The sequence below is a fragment of the Triturus cristatus genome, chromosome 7, assembly GCF_964204655.1.
Source record: "Triturus cristatus chromosome 7, aTriCri1.1, whole genome shotgun sequence".
Lineage (NCBI taxonomy): Eukaryota > Metazoa > Chordata > Amphibia > Caudata > Salamandridae > Triturus > Triturus cristatus.
In genome coordinates this window covers 64,815,986-64,843,805 of record NC_140590.1, presented here as the reverse complement: position 1 = coordinate 64,843,805, position 27,820 = coordinate 64,815,986, and the positions used below count along the sequence as shown (strand labels likewise).

The following is a 27,820-nucleotide window of genomic DNA, read 5'->3' as shown; positions in this document are numbered from 1 at the left end:
ATTGGGGGAACACGCCTGGTAGGTGTAGCAGTGTGCGACCAATCTGGTTTAACTTTATATTCAGGCTCCCTTGAGCCGGTGGAGTCGACGGACTCATGGTTACGCACCTGCGCGCTACGAGAGGTACTAGACCTGATAACGATTTTAGCAGCTTACACAGCAACCCCACACATTTTCCTACTCCATGCTGACGAGAGGCAACTACCTCGAAACACGTGTCCAGGGATGGCACACGCCACGCATACTTGCATTCACACTCGAGCATAGGTGTATCCGCCGACGCTGACCTTCAGGGACCATTTTCATTGGGGGAACACGCCTGGTAGGTGTAGCAGTGTGCGACCAATCTGGTTTAACTTTATATTCAGGCTCCCTTGAGCCGGTGGAGTCGACGGACTCATGGTTACGCACCTGCGCGCTACGAGAGGTACTAGACCTGATAACGATTTTAGCAGCTTACACAGCAACCCCACACATTTTCCTACTCCCTGCTGACGAGAGGCAACTACCTCGAAACACATGTCCAGGGATGGCACACGCCACGCATACTTGCATTCACACTCGAGCATAGGTGTATCCGCCGACGCTGACCTTCAGGGACCATTTTCATTGGGGGAACACGCCTGGTAGGTGTAGCAGTGTGCGACCAATCTGGTTTAACTTTATATTCAGGCTCCCTTGAGCCGGTGGAGTCGACGGACTCATGGTTACGCACCTGCGCGCTACGAGAGGTACTAGACCTGATAACGATTTTAGCAGCTTACACAGCAACCCCACACATTTTCCTACTCCCTGCTGACGAGAGGCAACTACCTCGAAACACGTGTCCAGGGATGGCACACGCCACGCATACTTGCATTCACACTCGAGCATAGGTGTATCCGCCGACGCTGACCTTCAGGGACCATTTTCATTGGGGGAACACGCCTGGTAGGTGTAGCAGTGTGCGACCAATCTGGTTTAACTTTATATTCAGGCTCCCTTGAGCCGGTGGAGTCGACGGACTCATGGTTACGCACCTGCGCGCTACGAGAGGTACTAGACCTGATAACGATTTTAGCAGCTTACACAGCAACCCCACACATTTTCCTACTCCCTGCTGACGAGAGGCAACTACCTCGAAACACGTGTCCAGGGATGGCACACGCCACGCATACTTGCATTCACACTCGAGCATAGGTGTATCCGCCGACGCTGACCTTCAGGGACCATTTTCATTGGGGGAACACGCCTGGTAGGTGTAGCAGTGTGCGACCAATCTGGTTTAACTTTATATTCAGGCTCCCTTGAGCCGGTGGAGTCGACGGACTCATGGTTACGCACCTGCGCGCTACGAGAGGTACTAGACCTGATAACGATTTTAGCAGCTTACACAGTAACCCCACACATTTTCCTACTCCCTGCTGACGAGAGGCAACTACCTCGAAACACGTGTCCAGGGATGGCACACGCCACGCATACTTGCATTCACACTCGAGCATAGGTGTATCCGCCGACGCTGACCTTCAGGGACCATTTTCATTGGGGGAACACGCCTGGTAGGTGTAGCAGTGTGCGACCAATCTGGTTTAACTTTATATTCAGGCTCCCTTGAGCCGGTGGAGTCGACGGACTCATGGTTACGCACCTGCGCGCTACGAGAGGTACTAGACCTGATAACGATTTTAGCAGCTTACACAGCAACCCCACACATTTTCCTACTCCCTGCTGACGAGAGGCAACTACCTCGAAACACATGTCCAGGGATGGCACACGCCACGCATACTTGCATTCACACTCGAGCATAGGTGTATCCGCCGACGCTGACCTTCAGGGACCATTTTCATTGGGGGAACACGCCTGGTAGGTGTAGCAGTGTGCGACCAATCTGGTTTAACTTTATATTCAGGCTCCCTTGAGCCGGTGGAGTCGACGGACTCATGGTTACGCACCTGCGCGCTACGAGAGGTACTAGACCTGATAACGATTTTAGCAGCTTACACAGCAACCCCACACATTTTCCTACTCCCTGCTGACGAGAGGCAACTACCTCGAAACACATGTCCAGGGATGGCACACGCCACGCATACTTGCATTCACACTCGAGCATAGGTGTATCCGCCGACGCTGACCTTCAGGGACCATTTTCATTGGGGGAACACGCCTGGTAGGTGTAGCAGTGTGCGACCAATCTGGTTTAACTTTATATTCAGGCTCCCTTGAGCCGGTGGAGTCGACGGACTCATGGTTACGCACCTGCGCGCTACGAGAGGTACTAGACCTGATAACGATTTTAGCAGCTTACACAGCAACCCCACACATTTTCCTACTCCCTGCTGACGAGAGGCAACTACCTCGAAACACGTGTCCAGGGATGGCACACGCCACGCATACTTGCATTCACACTCGAGCATAGGTGTATCCGCCGACGCTGACCTTCAGGGACCATTTTCATTGGGGGAACACGCCTGGTAGGTGTAGCAGTGTGCGACCAATCTGGTTTAACTTTATATTCAGGCTCCCTTGAGCCGGTGGAGTCGACGGACTCATGGTTACGCACCTGCGCGCTACGAGAGGTACTAGACCTGATAACGATTTTAGCAGCTTACACAGCAACCCCACACATTTTCCTACTCCCTGCTGACGAGAGGCAACTACCTCGAAACACGTGTCCAGGGATGGCACACGCCACGCATACTTGCATTCACACTCGAGCATAGGTGTATCCGCCGACGCTGACCTTCAGGGACCATTTTCATTGGGGGAACACGCCTGGTAGGTGTAGCAGTGTGCGACCAATCTGGTTTAACTTTATATTCAGGCTCCCTTGAGCCGGTGGAGTCGACGGACTCATGGTTACGCACCTGCGCGCTACGAGAGGTACTAGACCTGATAACGATTTTAGCAGCTTACACAGTAACCCCACACATTTTCCTACTCCCTGCTGACGAGAGGCAACTACCTCGAAACACGTGTCCAGGGATGGCACACGCCACGCATACTTGCATTCACACTCGAGCATAGGTGTATCCGCCGACGCTGACCTTCAGGGACCATTTTCATTGGGGGAACACGCCTGGTAGGTGTAGCAGTGTGCGACCAATCTGGTTTAACTTTATATTCAGGCTCCCTTGAGCCGGTGGAGTCGACGGACTCATGGTTACGCACCTGCGCGCTACGAGAGGTACTAGACCTGATAACGATTTTAGCAGCTTACACAGCAACCCCACACATTTTCCTACTCCCTGCTGACGAGAGGCAACTACCTCGAAACACGTGTCCAGGGATGGCACACGCCACGCATACTTGCATTCACACTCGAGCATAGGTGTATCCGCCGACGCTGACCTTCAGGGACCATTTTCATTGGGGGAACACGCCTGGTAGGTGTAGCAGTGTGCGACCAATCTGGTTTAACTTTATATTCAGGCTCCCTTGAGCCGGTGGAGTCGACGGACTCATGGTTACGCACCTGCGCGCTACGAGAGGTACTAGACCTGATAACGATTTTAGCAGCTTACACAGCAACCCCACACATTTTCCTACTCCCTGCTGACGAGAGGCAACTACCTCGAAACACGTGTCCAGGGATGGCACACGCCACGCATACTTGCATTCACACTCGAGCATAGGTGTATCCGCCGACGCTGACCTTCAGGGACCATTTTCATTGGGGGAACACGCCTGGTAGGTGTAGCAGTGTGCGACCAATCTGGTTTAACTTTATATTCAGGCTCCCTTGAGCCGGTGGAGTCGACGGACTCATGGTTACGCACCTGCGCGCTACGAGAGGTACTAGACCTGATAACGATTTTAGCAGCTTACACAGCAACCCCACACATTTTCCTACTCCCTGCTGACGAGAGGCAACTACCTCGAAACACGTGTCCAGGGATGGCACACGCCACGCATACTTGCATTCACACTCGAGCATAGGTGTATCCGCCGACGCTGACCTTCAGGGACCATTTTCATTGGGGGAACACGCCTGGTAGGTGTAGCAGTGTGCGACCAATCTGGTTTAACAGTGTAGATGCATGTGCTAGTTCAGTGTAGATGCATGCGCTAGGTCAGTGTAGGTCCATGCGCTAGTTCAGTGTAGATGCATGCGCTAGGTCAGTGTAGGTGCATGCGCTAGGTCAGTGTAGGTGCATGCGCTAGTTCAGTGTAGGTGCATGTGCTAGTTCAGTGTAGATGCATGTGCTAGGTCAGTGTAGGTGCTTGTGCTAGTTCAGTGTAGATGTATGCGCTAGGTCAGTGTAGGTGCATGCACTAGGTCAGTGTAGGTGCTTGTGATAGTTCAGAGTAGATGCATGCGCTAGGTCAGTGTAGATGCATGTGCTAGGTCAGTGTAGGTGCATGCGCCAGGTCAGTGTAGATGCATGGGCTAGTTCAGTGTAGGTGCATGCGCTAGGTCAGTGTAGGTGCATGTGCTAGTTCAGTGTAGATGCATGCGCTAGGTCAGTGTAGGTCCATGCGCTAGTTCAGTGTAGATGCATGCGGTAGGTCAGTGTAGGTGCATGCGCTAGGTCAGTGTAGGTGCATGTGCTAGTTCAGTGTAGATGCATGCGCTAGGTCAGTGTAGGTGCATGCGCTAGTTCAGTGTAGATGCATGTGCTAGTTCAGTGTCGGTGCATGTGCTGGGTCAGTGTAGGTGCATGTGCTAGTTCAGTGAAGATGCATGCGCTAGGTCAGTGCAGGTACTTGTGCTAGTTAAGTGTAGATGCATGCGCTAGGTCAGTGTAGGTGCATGCACTAAGTCAGTGTAGGTGCTTGTGCTAGTTCAGTGTAGATGCATGCGCTAGGTCAGTGTAGCTGCATGTGCTGAGTCAGTGTAGGTGCATGCACTAGGTCAGTGTAGGTGCATGTGCTAATTCAGTGTAGATGCATGCGCTAGGTCAGTGTAGGTGCATGCACTAGGTCAGTGTAGGTGCTTGTGCTAGTTCAGAGTAGATGCATGCGCTAGGTCAGTGTATCTGCATGTGCTGAGTCAGTGTAGGTGCATGTGCTAGGTCAGTGTAGGTGCATGTGCTAGGTCACTGTAGATGTTTGCTCTAGGTCAGTGTAGATGCATGTGCTAGGTCACTGTAGATGCTTGCGCTAGGTTAGTGTAGATGCATGTGCTAGGTCAGTGTAGGTGCATGCGCTAGGTCAGTGTAGATGCATGGGCTAGTTCAGTGTAGATGCATGCCCTAGGTCAGTGTAGGTGCATGCACTAGGTCAGTGTAGATGCATGTACTAGGTCAGTGTAGATGCATGTACTAGGTCAGTGTAGATGCATGCGCTAGGTCAGTGTAGGTGCATGTGCTAGGTCAGTGTAGGTGCATGTGCTAGTTCAGTGTTGGTGCATGTGCTAGTTCAGTGTAGATGCATGCGCTAGGTCAGTGTAGGTGCATGCGCTAGTTCAGTGTAGATGCATGTGCTAGTTCAGTGTCGGTGCATGTGCTAGGTCAGTGTAGGTGCATGCACTAGGTCAGTGTAGGTGCTTGTGCTAGTTCAGTGTAGATGCATGCGCTAGGTCAGTGTAGCTGCATGTGCTGAGTCAGTGTAGGTACATGCACTAGGTCAGTGTAGGTGCATGTGCTAGTTCAGTGTAGATGCATGCGCTAGGTCAGTGTAGGTGCTTGTGCTAGTTCAGAGTAGGTGCATGCGCTAGGTCAGTGTAGATGCATGGGCTAGGTCAGTGTAGGTGCATGCGCTAGGTCAGTGTAGGTGCATGCGCTGGGTCAGTGTAGGTGCATGCGCTGGGTCAGTGTAGATGCATGCGCTGGGTCATTGTAGATGCATGCCCTGGGTCAGTGTAGATGCATGTGCTAGGTCAGTGTAGGTGTATGTGCCAGGTAAGTGCAGGTAAGTGCACAAGTTTAGTGTAGATATATGTTCTAGGTCAGTGTAGGTGCATGCGCTGGATCAGTGTAGGTGCATGCGCTGGGTCAGTGTAGATGCATGCGCTGGGTCAGTGTATGTACATGTGCTAGGTCAGTGTAGATGCATGCGCTGTGTCAGTGTAGGTGCATGTGCTAGGTCAGTGTAGGTGCATGCGCTGGGTCAGTGTAGATGCATGGGCTGGGTCATTGTAGATGCATGCCCTGGGTCAGTGTAGATGCATGTGCTAGGTCAGTGTAGGTGTATGTGCCAGGTAAGTGCAGGTGCATGCACTAGTTTAGTGTAGATATATGTGCTAGGTCAGTTTAGGTGCATGTGTTAGGTAAGTGCAGGTGCATGCACGAGTTTAGTGTAGATATATGTTCTAGGTCAGTGTAGGTGCATGCGCTGGGTCAGTGTAGATGCATGCGCTGGGTCAGTGTAGGTGTATGTGCTAGGTCAGTGTAGGTGCATGTGCTAGGTCAGTGTAGCTGCATACACGAGGTCAGTGTAGGTGCATGCGCTAGGTCAGTGTAGATGCATGCGCTAGGTCAGTGTAGATGCATGCGCTAGGTCAGTGTAGGTGCATGCGCTAGGGCAGTGTAGGTGCATGTGCTAGGTCAGTGTAGGTGCATGCACTAGGTCAGTGTAGGTGCATGCACTAGGTCAGTGTAGGTGCATGCGCTAGGTCAGTGTAGGTGCATGCACTAGGTCAGTGTAGGTGCATGCACTAGGTCAGTGTAGGTGTATGCAATAGGTCAGAGTAGATGCTTGTACTCGGATAGTGTGAGTGCATGCATTAAGTAAGTGTAGGTGCATGAGCCAGGTCCGTGTAGATGTATGCGTTAGGTCAGTTTAGATGGATGCGTTGGGTCCGTGTAGATGCATGAGCCCCGTTGGTGTTAAAACTGGAAAATAGTATGTGTTACGTGGTAAATAGCTAATTCTGAGGTAATTTCCCATTCAATAGTCCAAGAATACTGCAGTAACTAAGTTGCTCGCAGTTGTCAAGCCTAGCAGTATCATTAATGTGAGGTGTGAAATTACTGCATCTGAATTTCCGATAAACTTAGTATGAATGTCCAAGGGGAAGAATGATTTAAACAAAGGAAATGCGTCAGCACGTAAACAGAATGGAGATAAGTAGAAATCTAGCAAAATCTGGAAAAGACTAAGTTTAGATACACAAATCAAATAACTGTACCCTGACATGAGTGCACGTTACCATTAAATGCCATACAATACCATACAAGACCACACCACACCACACCATACCACACCACACCACACCATATTACACCATACCATTCCATATCGCTATCCCATTCCATCCATTACCACCATAACAAACTATCCCATACCACTATACCATATTATACCATGATCTCACCCTATAGTACACCACACCATACCATCATAACATTCCATACCATTCCAGTCCACACCATCCCATCCATCCAATCCATCCTACCATAACATCCCATAACATACCATACATACCATACCATTCCGTAGCACACCACACCACACCATACCATAGCATTCCACACCACACGCTACCATAGTTACCACACCACACCATACCATAGCACACCACACCATACCACACCATACCATAGCACACCTCACCTTACCATAGCATACCATACCACAGCACACCCCACCATACCACACCATACCATAGCACACCACACCATACCACACCTTACCATAGCATACCAAACCACACCATACCATTTTCATGAACAGTAATATTCAGAGCTAATCTTCACAATGATATTTACCTTTAGAACTCTTCACCACCACCTCTGGGCACTGAATCTTCACATTATTACACCTGTAATAACACACACATCATCTTTGTATTAAAGAGCAATGACAGCTACAGGAACAAAGGATGAACATCACATAAGACCTGTAATTGAAATAAGATTCAATACTAAGAGCAGCACCTGCGGGCTAGAGCTCAGTGTGAGTTACTGTTCATACACAACAGTCAAAGCTCTAACGATATCCAAAAGTACCTTTAATATCTTATGACAGGATGTGGGTGTTCTAAGGCAGATAGCTCAGTGAGACCAGTGTGCTTTATATGATGCTATGGAGTGCCTCTGCATGGGTCTTCTAGGAGCGGTCGTTGGCTGAGTGAGGGGGGGGGGGGCGGTTGAGTAACAGGTTACATCTGCTCCTGGTGGGGTCTCGTATATACACTTAATAAATACCTTCCTACCTGAGGTCCACGTGAATTCCCGACAGCAAACACAACACAACATTGACACATCCGCTCCCAGCCAGTGTAAACCTTGTCACCATTCTCTACAGCTAAGATATTGAAGAGCCTTAGTGGGATATATAAGGAAGATATGAACCCAGACCGCATAGTAATGAAAAACTGGTTGCAAAACAAAAACTCCCACGTCTTACGGAACAGTAGATTTTAGGCTGTAGGGGAAGCATCACAGAGGGAGAGACAAGGGAACAGGTTAGAAGGCTCAGTAAAGGGAAAGCAGCAGGCCCAGGCGGGATCACAAAGGGAGAGATAAGGGAACAGGTTAGGAGGCTCAGTAAAGGGAAAGCAGCAGGCCCAGGCGGGATCACAGAGGGAGAGACAGGGGAACAGGTTCGGAGGCTCAGTAAAGGGAAAGCAGCAGGCCCAGGCGGGATCACAGAGGGAGAGACAGGGGAACAGGTTCGGAGGCTCAGTAAAGGGAAAGCAGCAGGCCCAGGCGGGATCACAGAGAGAGAGACAGGGGAACAGGTTAGGAGGGATAGTAAAGGGAAAGCAGCAGGCGCAGACGGAATCCCATCTGAATCCTCTTTCTGTTTCTGGGTATCTTATTTTAATGAGATCTCTCTGGAAGGCTGTTAAATTCCACCTTCCTAATATGAGGCACCTGTAGTTATGATCCTTAAGCCGGGTAAAGATGATAGGTTAGTGGATTCCTACAGACATATATCTTAGTTGAACTGTGATTACAAAATGATTACAGGAATCTTGGCTAAGAGGTTGTCAGATGTCCTTCAAAAGTTGATGCATTTCGATCAAAAGTGGTTTGTGCCTGGAAGGAAGCTGTATGAATTAACCCAATGATGTATCGGTGTGAATGATACGGCCGAGGCCTCTAATCTCCTGTTAAAAATCGCAAGAATTGATGCTGCTAAAGCATTTGATAGGGTTAATTGGGTCTATCTTTGGGAGGTATTGCTGGATTATGGTTTCAGCAGCAATGTTACCGAAGTTGTGCAAATGCTATATAAGGTGCCGGCAGCCAAGATTTTGGATGGCGAACTTACAGCTTCATTTCAGATATCCAGGGGAAGTAGACAGCAGTGTCCTGTGTCGTCAATTCTGTTCCGTGTACATATTGAGCCCTTTTCCCAGATGATTCGGCAGGATTAGACCATTCTTCCCTTTGAAGCTGCAGGGTTACCAACCAGACTAGCACTGCATGCCGGTGACATAGTTCTGTATGCATCGAAGCCAGAGCTCTCTGTTCCACAGCTTGAGATGCATGCCAGAGATTTTGGGAATCTGTCAGGATATCTAATCAATAATGGGAAGACAGAGATTATGAAATCGGCTAAAGAGAAGGAATGGCTTCAAACCAGAAATCAGATTAGGAATCATGGGAGCATCGTAACTCAGAGTTTAGAGGAAATATCGGATGTAAACTTAACTAAAGTTATCCCACTGTTAATTAGGAAAAAATTGATTCTGATATGACAAATGATACATTCATTTATGTGAGCAAGATCTCGTCCTTATTAACAGAATTCACCTGTTGTGAACGCCACATCAACCCGACTCGCAAATACGTAGTCCAGCAAGCACGGAGACCTAGGCTCAAGGTTACAGACTGATAGGCCACAGGTGGGGTGGCACGTAGCCAGCAGACAAATGCATAGATGGGAAACCTGAGATCAATCCCACAGATTAGTGAAGCAACACTACAATGGTTAGGGGAGATTGGCCCCAATATAGCACGCATGGCTGAAGGGGGTACGCGCACTCCAAAAACAGCATAAAGTCAGATGACACATGAGTTAGGAACATAGAGCCAATCAGATCACAGCACACGCAGTGATCACGTGCTCCCCATGCCAGACATCTGGACACTTTAACCACTGGCCGCATTTTATCCATGCAAGGTCGAGGCCCACCTAGATTATCCGTTAAAATTAATTTATGACTCTAGAGGCAGCAATTTATATTCCCCGCCATACAAGGATCGCCAGAAACATTTTATTTCCTATAATGAATTGTATATAAGAATGCTACAGATCGATTGTAAATTGAGACAGTGCCTGTAACTGTTCTCCCCGCCGCACTGTTTAATCAAACAAACTGTTCCTGTTTTGCCAAACGCCTCTTGTTTTTCAAAGGTATTTCATGTTCAAGCAACACCGTGATCCTTACAAGATGGAGGGAAAATCTGCTGCTCAGTATCTATGGAGGGTGAACATCATTACGATGCTGGCTCTTCCTAAGGTGATCGTCTTGTTTAACACTAAACCACTTTGTTTCTCCAAAAAGCTTTTGTAGAAATTGCAAGGGAGGGTCGGAAGCTTTATACGAACATCCAGGGGAGCCAGGATCTCATGAAAGAAGGAGGAGACTGAAGCAAGGGAGGGGCAGCAGCTTTATACGGGCATCCAGGGGAGCCAGGATCTCATGAAAGAAGCTCTGGAGGAGACTGAAGCAAGGAAGGGTCAGCAGCTTTATATGTGCGTCCAGGGGAGCCAGGATCTCATGAAAGAAGGAGGAGACTGAAGCAAGGGAGGGTCAGCAGCTTTATATGGGCATCCAGGGGAGCCTGGATCTCATGAAAGAAGCTCTGGAGGAGACTGAAGCAAGGAAGGGTCAGCAGCTTTATAAGGGCGTCCAGGGGAGCCAGGATCTCATGAAAGAAGCTCCGGAGGAGACTGAAGCAAGGGAGGGTCAGCAGCTTCATATGGGCATCGAGGGGAGCCAGGATCTCATGAAAGAAACTCCGGAGACTGAAGCAAGGGAGGGTCGGCAGGTTTATAAGGATTCCAGGGGACACAGGATCTCATGAAAAAAGCCCCGGAGGAGACTGAAGCAAGGGAGGGTCGGCAGCTTGATATGAGCGCCAGGGGAGCCAGGATCTCATGAAAGAAGCTCCGGAGACTGAAGCAAGGGAGGGTCGGCAGCTTTATATGGGCATCCAAGGCAGCCAGGATCTCATGGAAGGAGGAGACTGAAGCAAGGGAGCGTCGGCAGCTTTATAAGAGCATCCAGGGGAGCCAGGCGCTCATGAAAGAAGCTCTGGAGGAGACTGAAGCAAGGGAGAGTTGGCAGCTTTATATGGGCATCCAGGGCAGCCAGGATCTCATGGAAGGAGGAGACTGAAGCAAGGGAGAGTTGGCAGCTTTATATGGGCATCCAGGGCAGCCAGGATCTCATGGAAGGAGGAGACTGAAGCAAGGGAGGGTCGGCAGCTTTATATGGGCATCCAGGGGAGCCAGGATCTCATGAAAGAAGGAGGAAACTGAAGCAAAGGAGGATCGGCAACTTTATATGGGCATCCAGGGGATCCAGGATCTCATGAAAAAAGCTCCAGATGAGACTGAATAAGAGGGGCTTGCTCTACTGGACTCTGAAGACTATTGTTATGCTTTCCAGTTCCCGTCTCTTGGCTGGAGAGCTAGATAATTCTTACATGGGTCAATTGCTATGTTGAAGCATTTAGGCCTGAAAATGTTGTTTGTTTAAGTTGGGGGACCAGAAGTTTTTAAACAAGGTAGGTTACAGGTACTCTTAACAGCCCTGAGGGTGTGGGAATCCTTTAGGAAAATACATTCTCGGGATGGATTACAATGCGGTCCTGGCACCAATTTGGAGCTCTCCTGGAAACCCCAAGTGACTTAAAGATAAACTTAGTTACCCTCTGCAGCATGGCAACCTTTCCACCTGGGGTGACATGACAAGCGCTCTCTAAACTTTTGAAGCGGGGCTTTCAAAATTTAAATGCCTGCAACTTTATTCTTGGTGGTCATCCCAAACGTAGTCAGAGGTGAGCGGTTCGGTGCAGGAAGATTTTCTCGAGTGGGTGAGAGCTAAGCATCAACCTAAGAAAGGAGTTTCCCCAGTGGTATTGGGTATTTATTTCCGCAACAGATGAGAAAATGGGAGTCCCATACCTGCACTGGGAAAAGGATCTTCTGGCACTAGCTAAAGACCAATTATAGCGAGTATCTTCAAATCTGTTATACACTCTGATCAAACCAGTACCACTTAAAAAGAGTCATTTGTTTACTCTCCATAGACCGTATTGGTCACCAACGAAGTTGGCTAAGATCACATTGGAACCATCAAAATATAAGATCTGTTCTAGAACCTTGGTGTGATCAGCAGACAACCGCTAATACTGTAATATCCATCATAACTGTTTTAGAACCTTGGTGGGATTAGCACACAACCGCTAACACTGTAATCACCATCATCACTGCTCTAGAATCTTGGTGGGATTAGCACACAAACGCTAACACTGAAATCACAATCACTGCTCTAGTACCTTGAATGGATTGGCACACAACCACTAACACTGTAATTACAGTCATCACTGCTCTAGAACCTTGGTGGGATTAGCACACAACCGCTAACACTGTAATCACCATCATCACCACTCTAGAACCTTACTGGGATTAGCACACAACCACTAACGCTGTATCATGATCATCACTGCTCTAGAATCTTGGTGGGATTAGCACACAAACGCTAACACTGAAATCACAATCACTGCTCTAGTACCTTGAATGGATTGGCACACAACCACTAACACTGTAATTACAGTCATCACTGCTCTAGAACCTTGGTGGGATTAGCACACAACCGCTAACACTGTAATCACCATCATCACCACTCTAGAACCTTACTGGGATTAGCACACAACCACTAACGCTGTATCATGATCATCACTGCTCTAGAACCTTGGTGGGATTTGCACACAACCGCTAATACTGTAATAATCATCAACACTCTAGAACCTTAGAAGGATTAGCACACAACCGCCAACACTGTAATCACCTTCATCACTGCCATAGAACCTTGGTGGGACTATCACACAACCGCTAACACTATAATCATAGTCATCACTGCTTTAGAAACTTGTTCGGATTAGCATACAACCGCCAACACTGTAATCACCTTCATCACTGCCATAGAACCTTGGTGGGACTATCACACAACCGCTAACACTATAATCATAGTCATCACTGCTTTAGAAACTTGTTCGGATTAGCATACAACCGCTAACACTGTAATCACCATCATCACTGCTCTAGGACCTTGGTGGGATTAGCACACAATACCTACAACTTTAATCCTCTTCATCGCTGCTCTAGAACCAATAAACACACACTCCCTGCCACTGTAAACCCCGTCTTCCCTGTTCTAGAACTTTTAATGGGACTAGCGCACCATACTACATTTGCAGTGAGGAGAAGTCATGTCGCAATACGCTGTACCCTCGAGGCACTATTACTTTATAGGATTCTTCTTTTCTCCTTTGGCTCCGGCATCCATAGGATCCAGCTGTTCATTTATCCTATGGGGGATCCATAGGATCGGCATGGCCATGAATTTTATTAATGATAGATAAGATTGGGGGGCGTGGCCAACAAGATGGCCCGGAGGCAGCACTAAAAGAGAGCTCCAGCCCAGCCCAGGCAGAGGCATACTCTATCCTCCTGCCACCCCCTCGACTCTGAAAATCTTAGAACTGATCTCCGGATAGGCGGCGCCAGGGGGCATGGAAATGGTAAGACCCCAACGCAATGATGCACAACCTGAGGAGAGGCCTACAAGTCACTACCTCTCTGCCGTAGCCCAGGCAGCCTGACGAACCTGTGGGGCAGACCTGGGGAGCTGCAGCAAGGAGGTGAACGGAGTGTGGGTGGTAGAGCGGGACGACCGATACCCCAATAGCGGTGGTGTCAGCCTGCTCACAGCACCTGCAGCCTAGGACGGTGCCCCGGAGCGCCTCCGCTCCTGGTGACTGCCTCGCCATGGAGAAACCCCCCAATATGGTGGCTGCATTAATTTACCATCCTCCTCGTCCTGTGCGAGAGAGACTGCGACGGCTGATCCCCGGGACATTGCAGGCACTCCTACACGCCGTGGCGGAGATGAGCCGCGACAATGGTGCACCCTGGTTGATGCAAGGGCCCTAGGTAGGATGCAGTGACCTGAATTGTTTAGACAAGCAAGGCCTGACATCGGCAAGCAGAGCGACTGGGGACGGATCCAGTGGTGGCCCTTGTGGACTCATGGTGCTTGAGGTGGAGCTGTTCTGTGGACTCTGGACTCACCCCCAACGTGCTGTGCAGGGGTAAGCCTGGAGGGTATAATAAATAAACCTGGGTGGAGAACTCCGCTCGCAGAGTTTGCGGTGTTTCCCGAACTCCACGTTACGTGGAGATCCGAAAAACTCCGCTTCGTGTTGCGGAGCGAAGATATTTTTTCCTCGCTCTCGTTCATCAGCGTCAAGTTGGCGACCGTGAGCGAGGAAAATCAAACTCCATGCAAGATTTTTTCTCCTTTGCGATCGTCAACATCAAGTTGGCGAGCGTGGAAAATAAACATCCCAGCGAGATTTCTCAACGCGGGGTGGTCAGGTTTCTCATTGCGAGTGGTCGCGTATGTTCGTAACCGCTCGCTATGAGAAACTACATGTTCGCATTGAGAAAGCTGCCGCTCGAGTAAAAATCTATTCGAGCGGCAGAAAAGGGAAAGAAGGGACCACTTTCACTGTGCAAGGTGCCGTTCACGATGATTGCACAGTGCGGACAAGCATCTGCACTGTGCAATCATCGCGAACATCATTTTGCTATGGAACCTTACAGCTTGCGGAGCTCGGTGTAGTGCTGCAGAGTTTTTTTACCACTTCGCGGAGTTCCGCGTAGCGCAACTCTGCCTTGGGTTAATAATAAATGCTGCCGGACACACAAGCGAGAGGCTGCCAGCAACTGTTGAATCGCCCCACCCCGGGATTGGGGGTCGTGCAGAGGAGCGAGAGGAGAGGGTAAACGGGCTGTCAGCCTTGACAGCGTGGAGGTGAACTGGATTGGACACGAACCCACACGCCTGTTGGCCGGTCCCATTGACTGGTGAGTGGGCTGTGTGACTTGCAACCTGCCATTGATCCTGGCAATCTCCTCCTGTAGGATTTCTTCTGTTAACTAGCTCTGAACTAGGAGCATGGCCTCCACAGTCACATGACTGCCTGGCGCGATCCCTGGGCAGGGATCTGAACTCTGGACCGTGGATTTGAATCAGAGCTGTAGGTGATACCAGGAGGTGGGAACTCTGTATCCTCTGTGCTGCTGCACCCCGCTGCTACTCCTGGAGCCCCTCACACAGCCTGCCTGTGGAGAATTGGACCGGCACCACTCGTGGCATTCATTCTAGACACACAACACGGTTGAGGTGTGGGGAGCAACCACAGCTGCAGCACTTCCGCCACAAATCCTGAGGATATTGAGGGAGAGAAAGTTTCAGGCCCTCACGGTGGCATGGGTAAGAACAGACTGCGCAGGGGCACCAAGCAGACAAAGATTGACCAGTTCACGAAACAGGGAGCGGGTACCACCACATCGCAGTCTCTTGGAAAGGCGACATGACCTGCTATGGAGCCCTCAGGGGCCCAGATTCTGGCATCGATTGAAGCCTCAGGCCAAAACCGAAGCCATGGCCATAGACGTGAACCTCCTCCGCACTGACCTGCGCACGGTAGCGGAGTGATCAGTGGAAACGGACACACAGGTCCCGGAAGTTTGAACGGAGAGCTCCACATTGAAGGTGACGGTGGCTGCCCAGGCAGTCTGCTTGAGTCTATTGGAGGCACGGATGGAATATGTGGGCGGCCGGTCTCGCAGATGTAAACTACGATTTGTGGGATTCCCCAAGGGCGCCGAGGGTAACGTCTCAGAGACCATTATGGAAGACTGGATCAAGACGGCTCTCCCAAACGTGACACTATTTTTAATGGTGGAAAGGGCCCACAAGTCATTGGCCCCACCGCCGGAACCATAATAGGGAAATTTCTCAACTAAAGAGACCGGGATGAACTCCTACGAGGCGTTCGGAGCCATGGAGACCCAATATTTGAAAATAGCAGTGTACGAATAATCCCAGACTATACAAGAGCTGTCCAATTGCAACCGCAGTCCTTTAGTAGTGTCAAATCAAAGCTAAATATGATGGGCTTGAAGTATACGTTGCCCTACCCTGCCAAACTGAAGGTGCTGCGGGAGGGACGTTCTCATTTTTTCATAATTCCAGAGAACACTTGCCACTGGCTGGAGGTCCATAGTGCTGAATGTCAGCCTTCGACATTCACGGGACGGGCTCGGGATTCACTGTGGCAGGGAGAAGGCCCCTCGGCTACTCCAAGGAGACAAAGCCGACGTAGATGCAGTTCCAGATCTGCTGTGAGAACGGTGGTGCAATCTGATGGTACTCTGGACCTAACAAACCAATGACAGGAGTGACAAGCAGCCAGGGCCTTAGTAGAGGCAGTTACCTCTCCTGCTTCCACAAGCACAAAATTGGATCTTTCGGGTACTCACGAACACCCGAGCGAGCAGATGGTCAAATATGGACACATATTTATGGAACACACTGAAGGTGCTGTAGAATGATGTTGCACTTGCCCCTGGTGTGACAGGTATGAGGCGGGCTGGAGGGGGAATGCCACCCAGTAGTATGACGGGACTGATTATTCAGTTTGTTAAGGCTCCCCCTGGGACACTCGGACATTGTTGTACGGACTTTAAGTGAGGTGGGATAAGATGAGGTGGCAGCACTGCTAGAGGGCCCGGGTCTTTCTCCCACCAAGATGCCCACCCTCCATTTTTCCCTTGCTCTATTATACTTTACTTCTTGTTTTTCTCCCCTACCTTCTCCGTTTCTACTTTTCTGTGGTGTGACTGATTACCTGACTACCAGTGTGAGCACCTCAGGATATTAGGGTGCGGAACTGCTGATTGAGCCGCCCCCTGGGGTGAGATCAGACTGTTCTCTGCTTCTAAGATATAATACCAGTTCATACCCAATAGAGGGATCATACACATACTGTAGTTCAATTGGGACTGTTTTGGGGTGGGTGGGAGTAACATTATGCGTGGAAGGACACTACCTAAGTTGAAAGGTGTTAACTCGGGTGGGACTTTGGGAGTCGCATATGGTTATCGTTGTTGCAGCGTCAGTTGTGTGTCTCATGGTGGCGGGGATGGGAATGGTGTGGGGAGGTGGGATTGCAAAGGGGGGAGATGAGGGAGGTGGGATGTTACGAGATGGGTGAAATGATAGATTTGCTCACTTGGAATGTGAGGGGTCTAAACTCCTCCGTGAAACAGTACAGAACACACATTTATCTTAGGAGGATTGGAGTTCATATAGCTCTCCTCTGAGAGACACATCTGTTGGAGACAGAAGCCCAGAAACTCCACAGAAAATGGAGGGGACAGCTTTACTACTCCACTTATTCATCCTATGCCAGAGAGGTATCCATATGGGTGGCTCCGGGGCTCTTGTTTCAGCTGCGTGTCCAGGTTGCGGATGTGACAGTATGCTACATACTCATACACAACCTATTGAATGGTTGGGATATCTGGTTGCTTAAAGCACTGACGACAGTGACTTTTTCAAGACCCAAGAAATGGAATTATTACCCTATGTTGGGTTCCCCATAATTTGGGCGGGCGATTTTAATTGAGTTCTCGATGGTAGTCTTGACCGATGCCCGCCTCGGTTGGGTACAAAACCTTGAATCATGGCTAGATTACGTGACACAATGTCTAGACTACAGCTGATAGACATTGGGGGGAGCTCCACCCTCAGGTTGTGAAGTTCTCCTGTTATAACCCCACTCACAGGGTGCACAGCTGTCTGGATAATTTTTTTAATAACCATCGAAGGGGGAACTGAATGTCCAGAGGGCAAGTTACCAAGTACGCTTCTTGTTTGATCATGCCATACTACTGTTGGAATGGGGTGCTTGGGCCATAGACCCAGTATCCCACTATGGCGATTACGCCCTGAGGTGTTGGAAGATCGGGAATTTAAAATATATATATGGCGGAGGCATTGAGTGGCTTTTTCGCCACGAATTGGAACTCTTCTCACACATAATGTACGGTCAGGAGACTGGTTAAGGTGGTAGTCCTTTGCGATTGACTCGGCTAAGTATATGGTAGAAGAAGGAAATATGAAAGGGAACCGCAGGGGGAGGAGTCACTCACACGTCTGCAGCGACGGTGCACTAGACTTAGAAAAAGCCTTTGACACCTTATCCTGGGCATACTTGTGGGAGGTGCTTCGTCTTATGGGGCTAGGCGGGGGCTTTCTGGCCTGGGTGAGACTCTTATATGTTAATCCAACTGCAAGGGTGAATTTGGGTAATGTAGTTTCTGAGTCGTTCTGCATTGAGAGGGGTACCCGACAGGGATGCCCACTATCGCCACTCCTATTTTCACTTGCTATGGAGCCACTCACAATCTACCTAAGAGTTGAAATGCGCGACTGAAGCATGCGTGTTGGGGATACGGTACATATTGTGTCCCTATTCGCAGACAACGCATTGATCTATGTGATGGACCCGGAGTAAACAGTGTCTCACCTCCTTCGGCTGCTGACGCAGTTTGGAGGTGTTTCAGGGCTCCGTGTCAATCAACAAAAGACGGTGTTATTTCCCCTGGCGGTGTGAGCTGACATTAGTGCTCACAAACTCCAGCCGGTGAGCTTTCAGTTTTTTGGGAATGCAAATGACTCATGATCGAGAACGGCAATATGATTTGAATATTGGCAGAATGCTGACAGGACTCACTGCCTTAGTGCGATTTTGGACTACTCTGCCACTGTCAGTTATGGGCAGGGTGGCGTTGAGTAACATGGTAGAACTGCCCCGTTGCCTATGTACCCTGCAGAATTCATTCTGGGCATTTCCACACTCACTGTTCCGGAGTATCGATAGCCTATTGGTGACCCTTGTATGGGCAAGCAAGAGAAGTAGAGTTTGCCTTGAAATCCTTAAATTGGTCCCCAGCTAAGGAGGCCTTGGCTTTCCGGACCTTAAATTGTACCATCTGGCCAGCCCATCACAATGTGGTGCGAAGAAGCCCCAACTGGGAAAATAAACCTCTATCAGGCTCCGTTGAGGTAGCTGACCTCCCTGAGGCATGTATGACGTTACAACGCATAAATCATAGTTTTTATAACGCGACTACCATTACATCGCATGATTTTACAACGCATTCCATTACATTGCGTGTTCATAGAAATACCTTAAAACTACCATTACAACGCATTCCATTATAATGCACACTAATGCTACGCATACTATTACAATGCATAATATTTTTTATTGCCACAGTAGGGAAAGTGCTGGATAGCGGAGGGGTAAAAATTACTATTCCCACTCCAGTGAGTGCAACAGTAGGGAAAGTGATGGATAGCGGAGGTGTAAAAATTACTATTCCCACTCCAGTTAGTGCAACCCTAAAACCCAAACACACCCTGGTCCCCAAAATTAACCCTTGCACCCCAAAACTCAAACACACCCTGAACCCTAAAATTAACCTTTGCACCCCAAAACACACCCTGAACCCTAAAAATAACCCTGACACCCCAAAACCCTTACCCACCCTAAAACATATTACTCTTGCTACCCCAAAACCCATACCCACCCTAAAACAAAATTCTCCATTACTAACCTTACAATGCGTTGTAATGGCATGCGTTGTACAATTTGCATTGTAAAGGCATTACGATGTAATGCCTGCATTGTAATGGACGCCTCACTCCCTGAGATACTCATGAGTGGTCGAGAGGTTACGGTGGGTACCCCGTTTTTAGTCACACAGGGGCGTCAGCATGGAAGAGGGCCGTCAAACAGGTGAAACGGCGGGCAAATTATGCCAAGCTCTTTCCAATCTGGTGGTTGCGCCCTTTTTTGCATGTACGAGACTCCATCGATGTCTCGGGTTGGCTGACTGGGGGCTGCTGGAAGGTGGGAGACCTCTTCCTAAACTGAATCTTCATGTCACGGGAGGAAATGGATACACACTATGAGATACGAGAGGGTCAGTTTTTTCAATATGCCAGCATTTTACACACGACCCAAGACAACTGGAGGTCAATCCCATGAAGAACCGGGAGAATCTCAGGTGCTACAAGTGATACCGGACCCTGGATCTACAAAAGGTATTACATCTCAACTGAATGCAGCACTGAAATTTGACAGACAGATTAATATAGATCTGAAGCACGCCACCTGGGACGAAGATTTAGAATCCCCACCCATGGACACCTGTTGGACTTGGCCCTTTCTGCAGGGTCATCCCAGAACTTTTTGCCTTCCTCCTGGTATTTTTTCTGACATGGTGTTGGTGGTTTTATGACTCTGGGCACTTTACCGCTGCTGATCAGTGCTAAAGTGCATGTGCTCTCTATGGCAAACTTGGTACGATTGGTCTACACCTGTTTGGAGTATTTAATTTACCTAGCCGTCCCTTGTAAAGTGGTATCTCATATACCCGGGTCCGTAAATTTAATGCTACTGGGGGGCTTGCAGCACTGATTGCTCCACCCACCAAAGTAGCCTTTCCCCACCAGGTAGGTCGCTCCCCCTCCGCACAGCTCCGCCTGTGTGCCCCTGCCCCAGCTGCCGCTGCTGAGGAAGTTCGAGGCGCTCCTCCACCCGCAGGCTACCACCTGCGCCTCATCCCTGGTGGCCAGTGGTAGGCCGTAAGTTTGTTCATCTTCCGCCTTATTGTTTTTACTGTATTGCCTGTATTTCATTGCTGTGTCTGTGACTGCTGTTGTCTGTCTTCCCCTGCTGCCTGTACGTGGTCCTTGCCCGTTTTCTTTCCTTCTGCACCCCTCGCTGCCCCCGTGTCTCTGCCCGGTTTCCTTCTGCACCCCTCGCTGCCCCCGTGTCTCTTCCCGGTTTCCTTCTGTACCCCTCGCTGCACCCGTGTCTCTGCCAGGTTTCCTTCTGTACCCCTCGCTGCCCCCATGTCTCTGCCCTGTTTCCTTCTGTACCCCTCGCTGCACCCGTGTCTCTGCCCGGTTTCCTTCTGTACCCTTCGCTGCACACGTGACTCTGCCCGGTTTTCTTCTGCACCCCTCGCTGCCCCAGTGTCTCTGCCCGGTTTCCTTCTGTACCCCTCGCAGCACCCGTGTCTCTGCCCGGTTTCTTTCTGTACCCCTCGCTGCCCCGTGTCTCTGCCCGGTTTTTCCTTCTGTACCCGTCGCTGCCCCGTGTCCTCTGCCCGGTATTCCCTTCTGTTCCCCTTGCTGCCCCCGTGCCTCTCTGCCCGTTTTTGTCTTCTGATTCCTAGCTGCCCATGTATTTCTGTGCCCTTTTTGCCTTCTATGCCACTTGTTTTTCATTGATTTTTGTGCCCCTTTCCCCCTATTTCTGTGCCCTTTTTGCATTCTGTTCCACTCGTTTTTCCCTCGTTTTTTGTGCCCTTTTTCCTTCTGTTCCCTCCATCATCCCTCGCCGCCCCCGCCGCTGTGTCCTCTACGGTCCCGCCCCCCTGACTGCCCACTGCCCATTCGCTGCCCCGCCTCCCGCCTCCCAGCTGCTCCTCCCTCCCAACTCCCTATATATGCCAAGTGTTAGACCTGGCACCTTGGCGTGAGTTTCCCTTCCACTTTTTGATGGTGTGCCTCGATTGTTTTGCTGGTGTTGTCCGCTCAGGGCACTGCGCCACGGCTAATCCGTGCCGCAGTGCAAGTGCTCCCTAGGTAAAGTGTACCTGTAATTGATGTTCATGATTGGTTTATTGGATTCACTGTCAGTCCCCAGTAAAGTGCACCAGGGGTGCCAGGGCTTGTGAATGCCAATGCTGCTGGTGGGCTTGCAGCGCTGGTTGCGCCACCCACAGAAAGCGGCCTTGTAAAATGCGTCTAGGGTCTGCCACCGCAGACCCTGTGTGCAGTCTGGACTGTCGCGCTGACTGCGCAAGTGCCCCCACTTGCCAGTCCCTAAACCTTCCCTTACCTACATATTAGCCACCCCTCTGGTAGGCCCAAGGGCAGGGTGCATTGTAGGCATAAGGTAGGACATGCCCTGATGTGTGTGGCATGTCTTAGTAGTAAATTACAGCCATTTTCGTTTTTCACTATTGAAGGCTACCTGCTCTCCATAGGCCAGAATGGGCTGCTGGAGTCACTACACGCTGTGACCCCAGTGGACTCAGAGAGCATGGTAGAATGTCAAGTTTAGTATGCCTGAACTCAGAATAATAAAATACTTCTTGTAGTCAAGTTTATTTTAATATCCTGGGTTTGTAAATACTACTTTTAGAAAGTTAGTATTTACTGACCTGGCCATTTCAGTCCGCCTCTGCTGTGTGTGTGTGTTCTGCCTAGCAACAGTAAGGAGCAGGGTTGGGGAATCCCCAGAGACAGGTTGGCTGCCAGGTGGTGGGTAGAGAGATGACACCAGGATGGGTGGGAGGAGTACACCTTGACTCTTGAATAGACCTGTGCTCTGCCACCACAAAGCCGGCGCCGCCCCCTGTGGAGCGGCTGATGTCTCTGCCCTGCTGCTGAAAGGAAAGAGCAGGGTCACCATAACAAAGTGCTCCAGAACTGGACTGAGCCAGGCCCAGGCCCCCTGGCGCTAAAGAACAAAAGAATCACGGTAAAAAAGTAGGAGCCTGGCTCCTAAGAAATCAGAATCCTGTTTTACCACAAAGAACCTCTGCCCGACTAGAAGGAGAAGAAGACGCTGGAGGAGCTGGCCTGCTGCTTGCCTTGCTGAGAGAGGAGAGGAAGAGACTACTGAAAAGACTTTGCTGCTTTGTGCTTTAAACATTCTCCAAGGGCTTGATCTGAGCTTGCCCCCTGAACTGAACCCCAGGACCAGTGGGTTCTCTGTGTGCTTTTGCTCGTCCTCCGATTCGAGCCGTGTGTGCATCCCGCTGGAAATAGACTGCGCCCCTCAACGCCCCTCCTAGGGCCGTGACACTCAGGAGCTCGCCTGCCGCAACCCCGTGAGAGCCCCGCTCCGTCCGGAGCCGCTCTCTGTCCCCGGGCTAGGCCGCCTGCGCCCCTGTCACCGCCTGCCACTGGAGCGCGCTGAACGCGCTATCACCCCTCCCGCCGGAAACCGTCCGACGACTGTGATCTACGCCGGGTCATCCAGCTGCACTGACCGTGCCCTGTGACCCCGCTTCGCTATCCCCGGACACCTCAGGCCGCGCCGCCCCCGCTGTGGAGACCCCCCTGCACCGCCGTGCTGAGGGTCGCTGGCCGTGCCTGCCTACCTGCCCACACCCGCTGATCGAGGACCCAAGACCACTCCCCAAGCTGAGAGTCGCACCGACCTGTGCCGACTCTCCCCATCACTGAAGAAGTTCCAGTATCGGGCTCGGGGCCCGCAACGCCTTATTTCCCCGTTCGCAGGAGTCGATCTTTGTAAGTACTGGAACCACAAGTAACATTTGCAAGAGACTACAAAGTATCCATTTGAAGCTACGAACAAAGAACATTTGCCTGCTTTACAACCTGGTGGCATAGCGAAAACGTTATTGGTCTTGTGATAAGTCTGCTGAGATATATATACCTATTTTTACATAAAGAAGCGTATTTTTCTACATATCCAAGTCTGGTGTCCGTTTCTGGGGGGGATTGATGTATTTACTGTGTGTGTGATTGTAAGTGCTTAACCAACAACTCCTGAGGAATCGCCTTGGCTGCTCACGCCACGCACCTAGAGGGTGAGCAAGGGTCATTCGCAAGGGGTTATCCTGCGCCCTGACGTAGAGGAGAGGGTTCCTGCTTGACACAAGGGCAACCTTGCGCCAACCAGAGACCCCCGAGTCTAACATTGTTGGCAGCGGCTGGGATTTCGGATTTGCATTTATAATTTGCATACAGTGAATTATTAATCACCAGATAGTGAGAGCAGACCAAGTAACGCAGCCACAGGTTTTCATTTTTGAACTTTGTTGAGACATCTGCCATTTTTGCAACCATGCCTGGCTCACTCTCTGCTGGAAGAGCACACTCTGTGATTTCTGGACTGGATGAGGTGGATTGGGAGGGACTGGAAGGCTACACGGTAGAGCAATTGAGAGGCTACAGTGTAAAATTCAGAGTTCCCCATGCTGGATTCAAGCGGAGGGTCCAGTACACCAAGGCGTTGAGAGCCTGGAAGGAGTCGGGAGATCCACAGAATGCGGGGGACATCGTTCCACCCGACAACCTTGAGGAGCCCAGCAGAGTCCGGTCGCCAGAGGAGCTGGCAGACAGGGCAGCAGACAGGGCGCATGCAATGGAGATGGCAAAGTTGGCAGGACAAATGGAAATGGAGAAGCAGAAGTTGGCCCTGGAGGCACAACAACGCCAAATGGATCATGATATAAGATTGAAGGAGTTGGAGCTGAAGGCGAAAAGTTTGGACACCGCTCCTTCTGGTGGCAGCACTCCACCGGTGCAGGTAGAGTCCAAGGTGTACATCCCCAAAGATGTAGTAAAGGAGTATTTTAGAAAGGATGACATAGGGCAGTGGTTTAGAGCCTACGAGGTGGCCATGTCTTCACACCGGGTCCCTGAGAAAGACTGGGGAGCGGGGTTGTGGGGAAGGTTCCTTGCTGAAGGGCGTGACACACTGTTAGATTTGCCCTTAGATCTCCAAGCCTCATACCCCCATATGAAGGAAGCTTTAATGACCAGGTATGGGTTAACTCCTGAGCTATATAGACAGAGGTTCAGGGAGACTAAGAAGATCCCTGAGAGTACGTATGTGGAGTATGTAACCTTTTTCTGCAGAGCACTGGATGGTTGGGTGAAGGGTAGCAAAGTGAATGATTATCAAGGGCTGCTTGATTTAATTGCATGGGAGCACTTGTCCAGTCAATGTTTTCCTGAGCTACGCCAGCACCTGATTGATAGCAAGCTGTCCAACCCGAGGAAGCTTGCTGAGGAGGCGGACCGCTGGCTCAGCACCAGGGTCCACAAGGGTCAAGTGGGAGACTCCGCCAAAGGTGGGCAGGGTCCCCAGCAGAAGAGTGGGGGGGACAGGGGTAAACAGAAAGGGTTCCAAAAAGGCCCCCAAAGTAATCCCCAAGGGAACCAGCAGAAGGGTTCTCAGCCTCCCCCACCCCCGCAGCAGAACGGGGCCCCGACAGGTAGACCTGTTCCAAAGGGGCCCTTCAATTGTTATAGGTGTGGTGACCCGGGTCACATTGCCTCTGATCCTAAGTGTCGCCTGTTTGGTAAGACCGCACCCACTGGTGCTCCACCCCGGCAAGTAGCTAACATTAACTTTGGGGAGGAGGTAGCAGTCCAGGAGGGTGGGGGTCCCGGGCAGATGACCCTAGTCTCGCTAGGAGACAGTGAGATGGGCCCTGAAACCTACTTACCCTATAACACTAAGAAATATGGGCAAGTAGTGACCATCAATGGAAAGAAGGTTGAGGCTCTTAGAGATACAGGAGCCAGCGTGACCTCGGTGAGGCAACACCTGGTGTCTCAAGAGCAGATTGTACCCAATGCCTACTGTAGGGTTGTCAATGCTGACAACATAGAGAGTCGTTGTCCAATGGCTCAAGTTCCCTTTGAGTGGGGGGAGGTCTCTGGTACTCTACAAGTCGCTGTGAGAACTGACATGCCTGTAGACTGTCTGCTAGGGAACGACCTGGAGAGCTCCCCTTGGGAATAGGTGGAGAAGACCACGCATCTGAGGATGGTGGTTCTACCCGACTGGGCGTGCGTGACCACCCGGTCCATGGCAGCCAGTAGGGGTGTTGAAAGGGTCCTGGAGCCTGAGGGAGAGGTCCAGGAACCAGCCTTAGGGAGAAGGCGCAGGAGGCGCGGGAAACCGGCCCCCGAAGTTCCCACGGCCCAGGAGGAAGTAGACCCTGAGGGGGATGCTCTGGAGCCTACCGGGGAACAGATTGCCGAACTGGGAGACCTGCTTGAGCTGACCCATTGGCAGCAAGAAGGAGGTCCCTCCAGGGAGGAATTCTGCAGGGAGCAGAAAGAATGCCCTTCTCTCGTGGGTATGCGGCAGCAGGCTGCAGACCAGGCCAATGGTGTTCAGGCTAAAACACACTACGTGTACTGGGAGAGTGACCTCCTGTATTCCGAGCCTAAGGCTGCTGAACCTGGGTCAGCCCGTGTGCTGGTGGTACCCCAGAAGTTCAGAACCTTCCTACTGGGGCTGGCTCATGATGTGCCTTTAGCAGGACATTTGGGGATGGACAAGACCTATGACAGGCTTGTCACCCACTTTTACTGGCCCCAAATGCACAAGAATTCAGATTCCTACTGCAGAACCTGTCAGACTTGCCAGGCAAGTGGTAAGAGCGGAGGGAAGCACAAGGCTCCTCTGCAGCCCTTCCCCGTGGTCGGTACGCCATTCCAGCGAGTGGGTATTGATATTGTGGGGCCTCTGGACCCCAAGACAGCCCTGGGCAACAGGTTCATCCTGGTCTTGGTGGACCATGCCACCCGGTACCCTGAAGCCATCCCTCTGAGGACAGTGACGGCCCCCGTGGTGGGACGAGCACTGATGGGAATTTTCTCCCGAGTGGGATTCCCTCTAGAGGTGGTGAGCGACAGGGGGACCAATTTCATATCCACATATATGAAATCCCTGTGGAAGGAGTGTGGGGTAACTTACAAGTTCACCACTCCTTACCACCCCCAAGGAAATGGGTTGGTTGAGAGATTCAACCGAACCCTCAAAGGCATGATCATGGGCCTGGACGGTCCAATGAGGCGTAAGTGGGACGTCCTCTTGCCATGCCTGCTCTTCGCTTACCGAGAGGTGCCACAGAAGTCTCTAGGGTTCAGCCCCTTTGAGCTTCTGTATGGTCACCCGGTAAGAGGACCTCTGAGTTTGGTAAAGGAAGGCTGGGAGCAATCTCCCAGGAATCCTCCCCAGAATGTATACAGTTACATGCTGGCCTTCCGAAACCAGACTAGGCGTTTCAGGCAACTTGCTGAGGCAAATCTGGAAGCCAGCCAGTAGGAGATGAAGCGGTGGTACGACCGGAATGCCACTCTGCTAGAGCTTCAACCTGGACAAAAGGTGTGGGTCTTGGCCCCAGTGGAGCCTTGTGCACTTCAGGATAAGTGGACAGGTCCATTTGAGGTTGTGGAGCGCAAAAGTCCTATCACCTACTTGGTGGACATGCGGTCTCCCAGGAACCCTTTGAGGGTCCTACATGTTAACCGCCTTAAGCCCCACTTAGAGAGGACCGAAGTGGGCATGCTGCTGGCCACTGATGATGGAATGGAAGAGGAGACCGAGCCTCTTCCTGACCTCTTAGTGGCCGCCGAGAAAGATGGGTCAGTGGATGGAGTTAACCTCTCACCCACCCTGATGCCCGAACAACAGGAAGATTGCCGCCACTTGCTGGGGCAGTTTCCAGATAGGTTCTCCCTGGTTCCTGGTGTCACAGATTGGTGCGTCCATGATGTGGACACAGGAGACAGCTTACCTGTGAAGCACAAGGCTTACAGGGTAACTGACAGGGTCAGAGCTTGCATCAAGGAGGAGGTCTCCAAGATGCTTGCGCTAGGGGTGGTTGAGTCCTCCAGCAGTCCTTGGTCCAGCCCCGTGGTCTTGGTCCCCAAAGCTGCTGCGCCGGGAGCCACACCTGAACTCCGGTTCTGTGTGGACTACAGAGGACTCAATTCAGTAACGAAGACTGACGCGCACCCCATCCCCAGAGCTGATGAGCTCATTGATCGGCTGGGGGCTGCCCGGTTCCTCAGCACGTTTGATTTAACGTCTGGGTACTGGCAGATCGCCTTGACCGATGGGGCCAAAGAGAGGTCAGCATTCTCTACACCAGATGGGCACTTCCAGTTCCGAGTCATGCCATTTGGAATGAAGAATGCCCCTGCCACCTTTCAGAGGTTGGTCAACCAGGTACTGGTTGGGCTGGATGCGTTCAGTGCCGCCTACCTGGATGACATCGCAGTGTT

General features: G+C 50.9%; 1 protein-coding gene across 2 annotated transcripts in view; it reads right to left on the bottom strand.

Moving 5' to 3' along the window:
- LOC146808823 (E3 ubiquitin-protein ligase TRIM39-like) overlaps positions 1 to 27,820 on the bottom strand; it is a 132,883-nt gene that overhangs the window by 24,408 nt on the left and 80,655 nt on the right. For both annotated transcript variants that reach the window (XR_014966265.1, XM_085615646.1), the window contains exon 5: positions 7,629 to 7,681. Coding sequence is in view for 1 of the 2 variants with exons in the window: in XM_085615646.1 (XP_085471772.1) it covers positions 7,629 to 7,681 (53 nt within the window). In the remaining variant the exon portion in view is untranslated. The remainder of the gene's footprint in view (positions 1 to 7,628; positions 7,682 to 27,820) is intronic.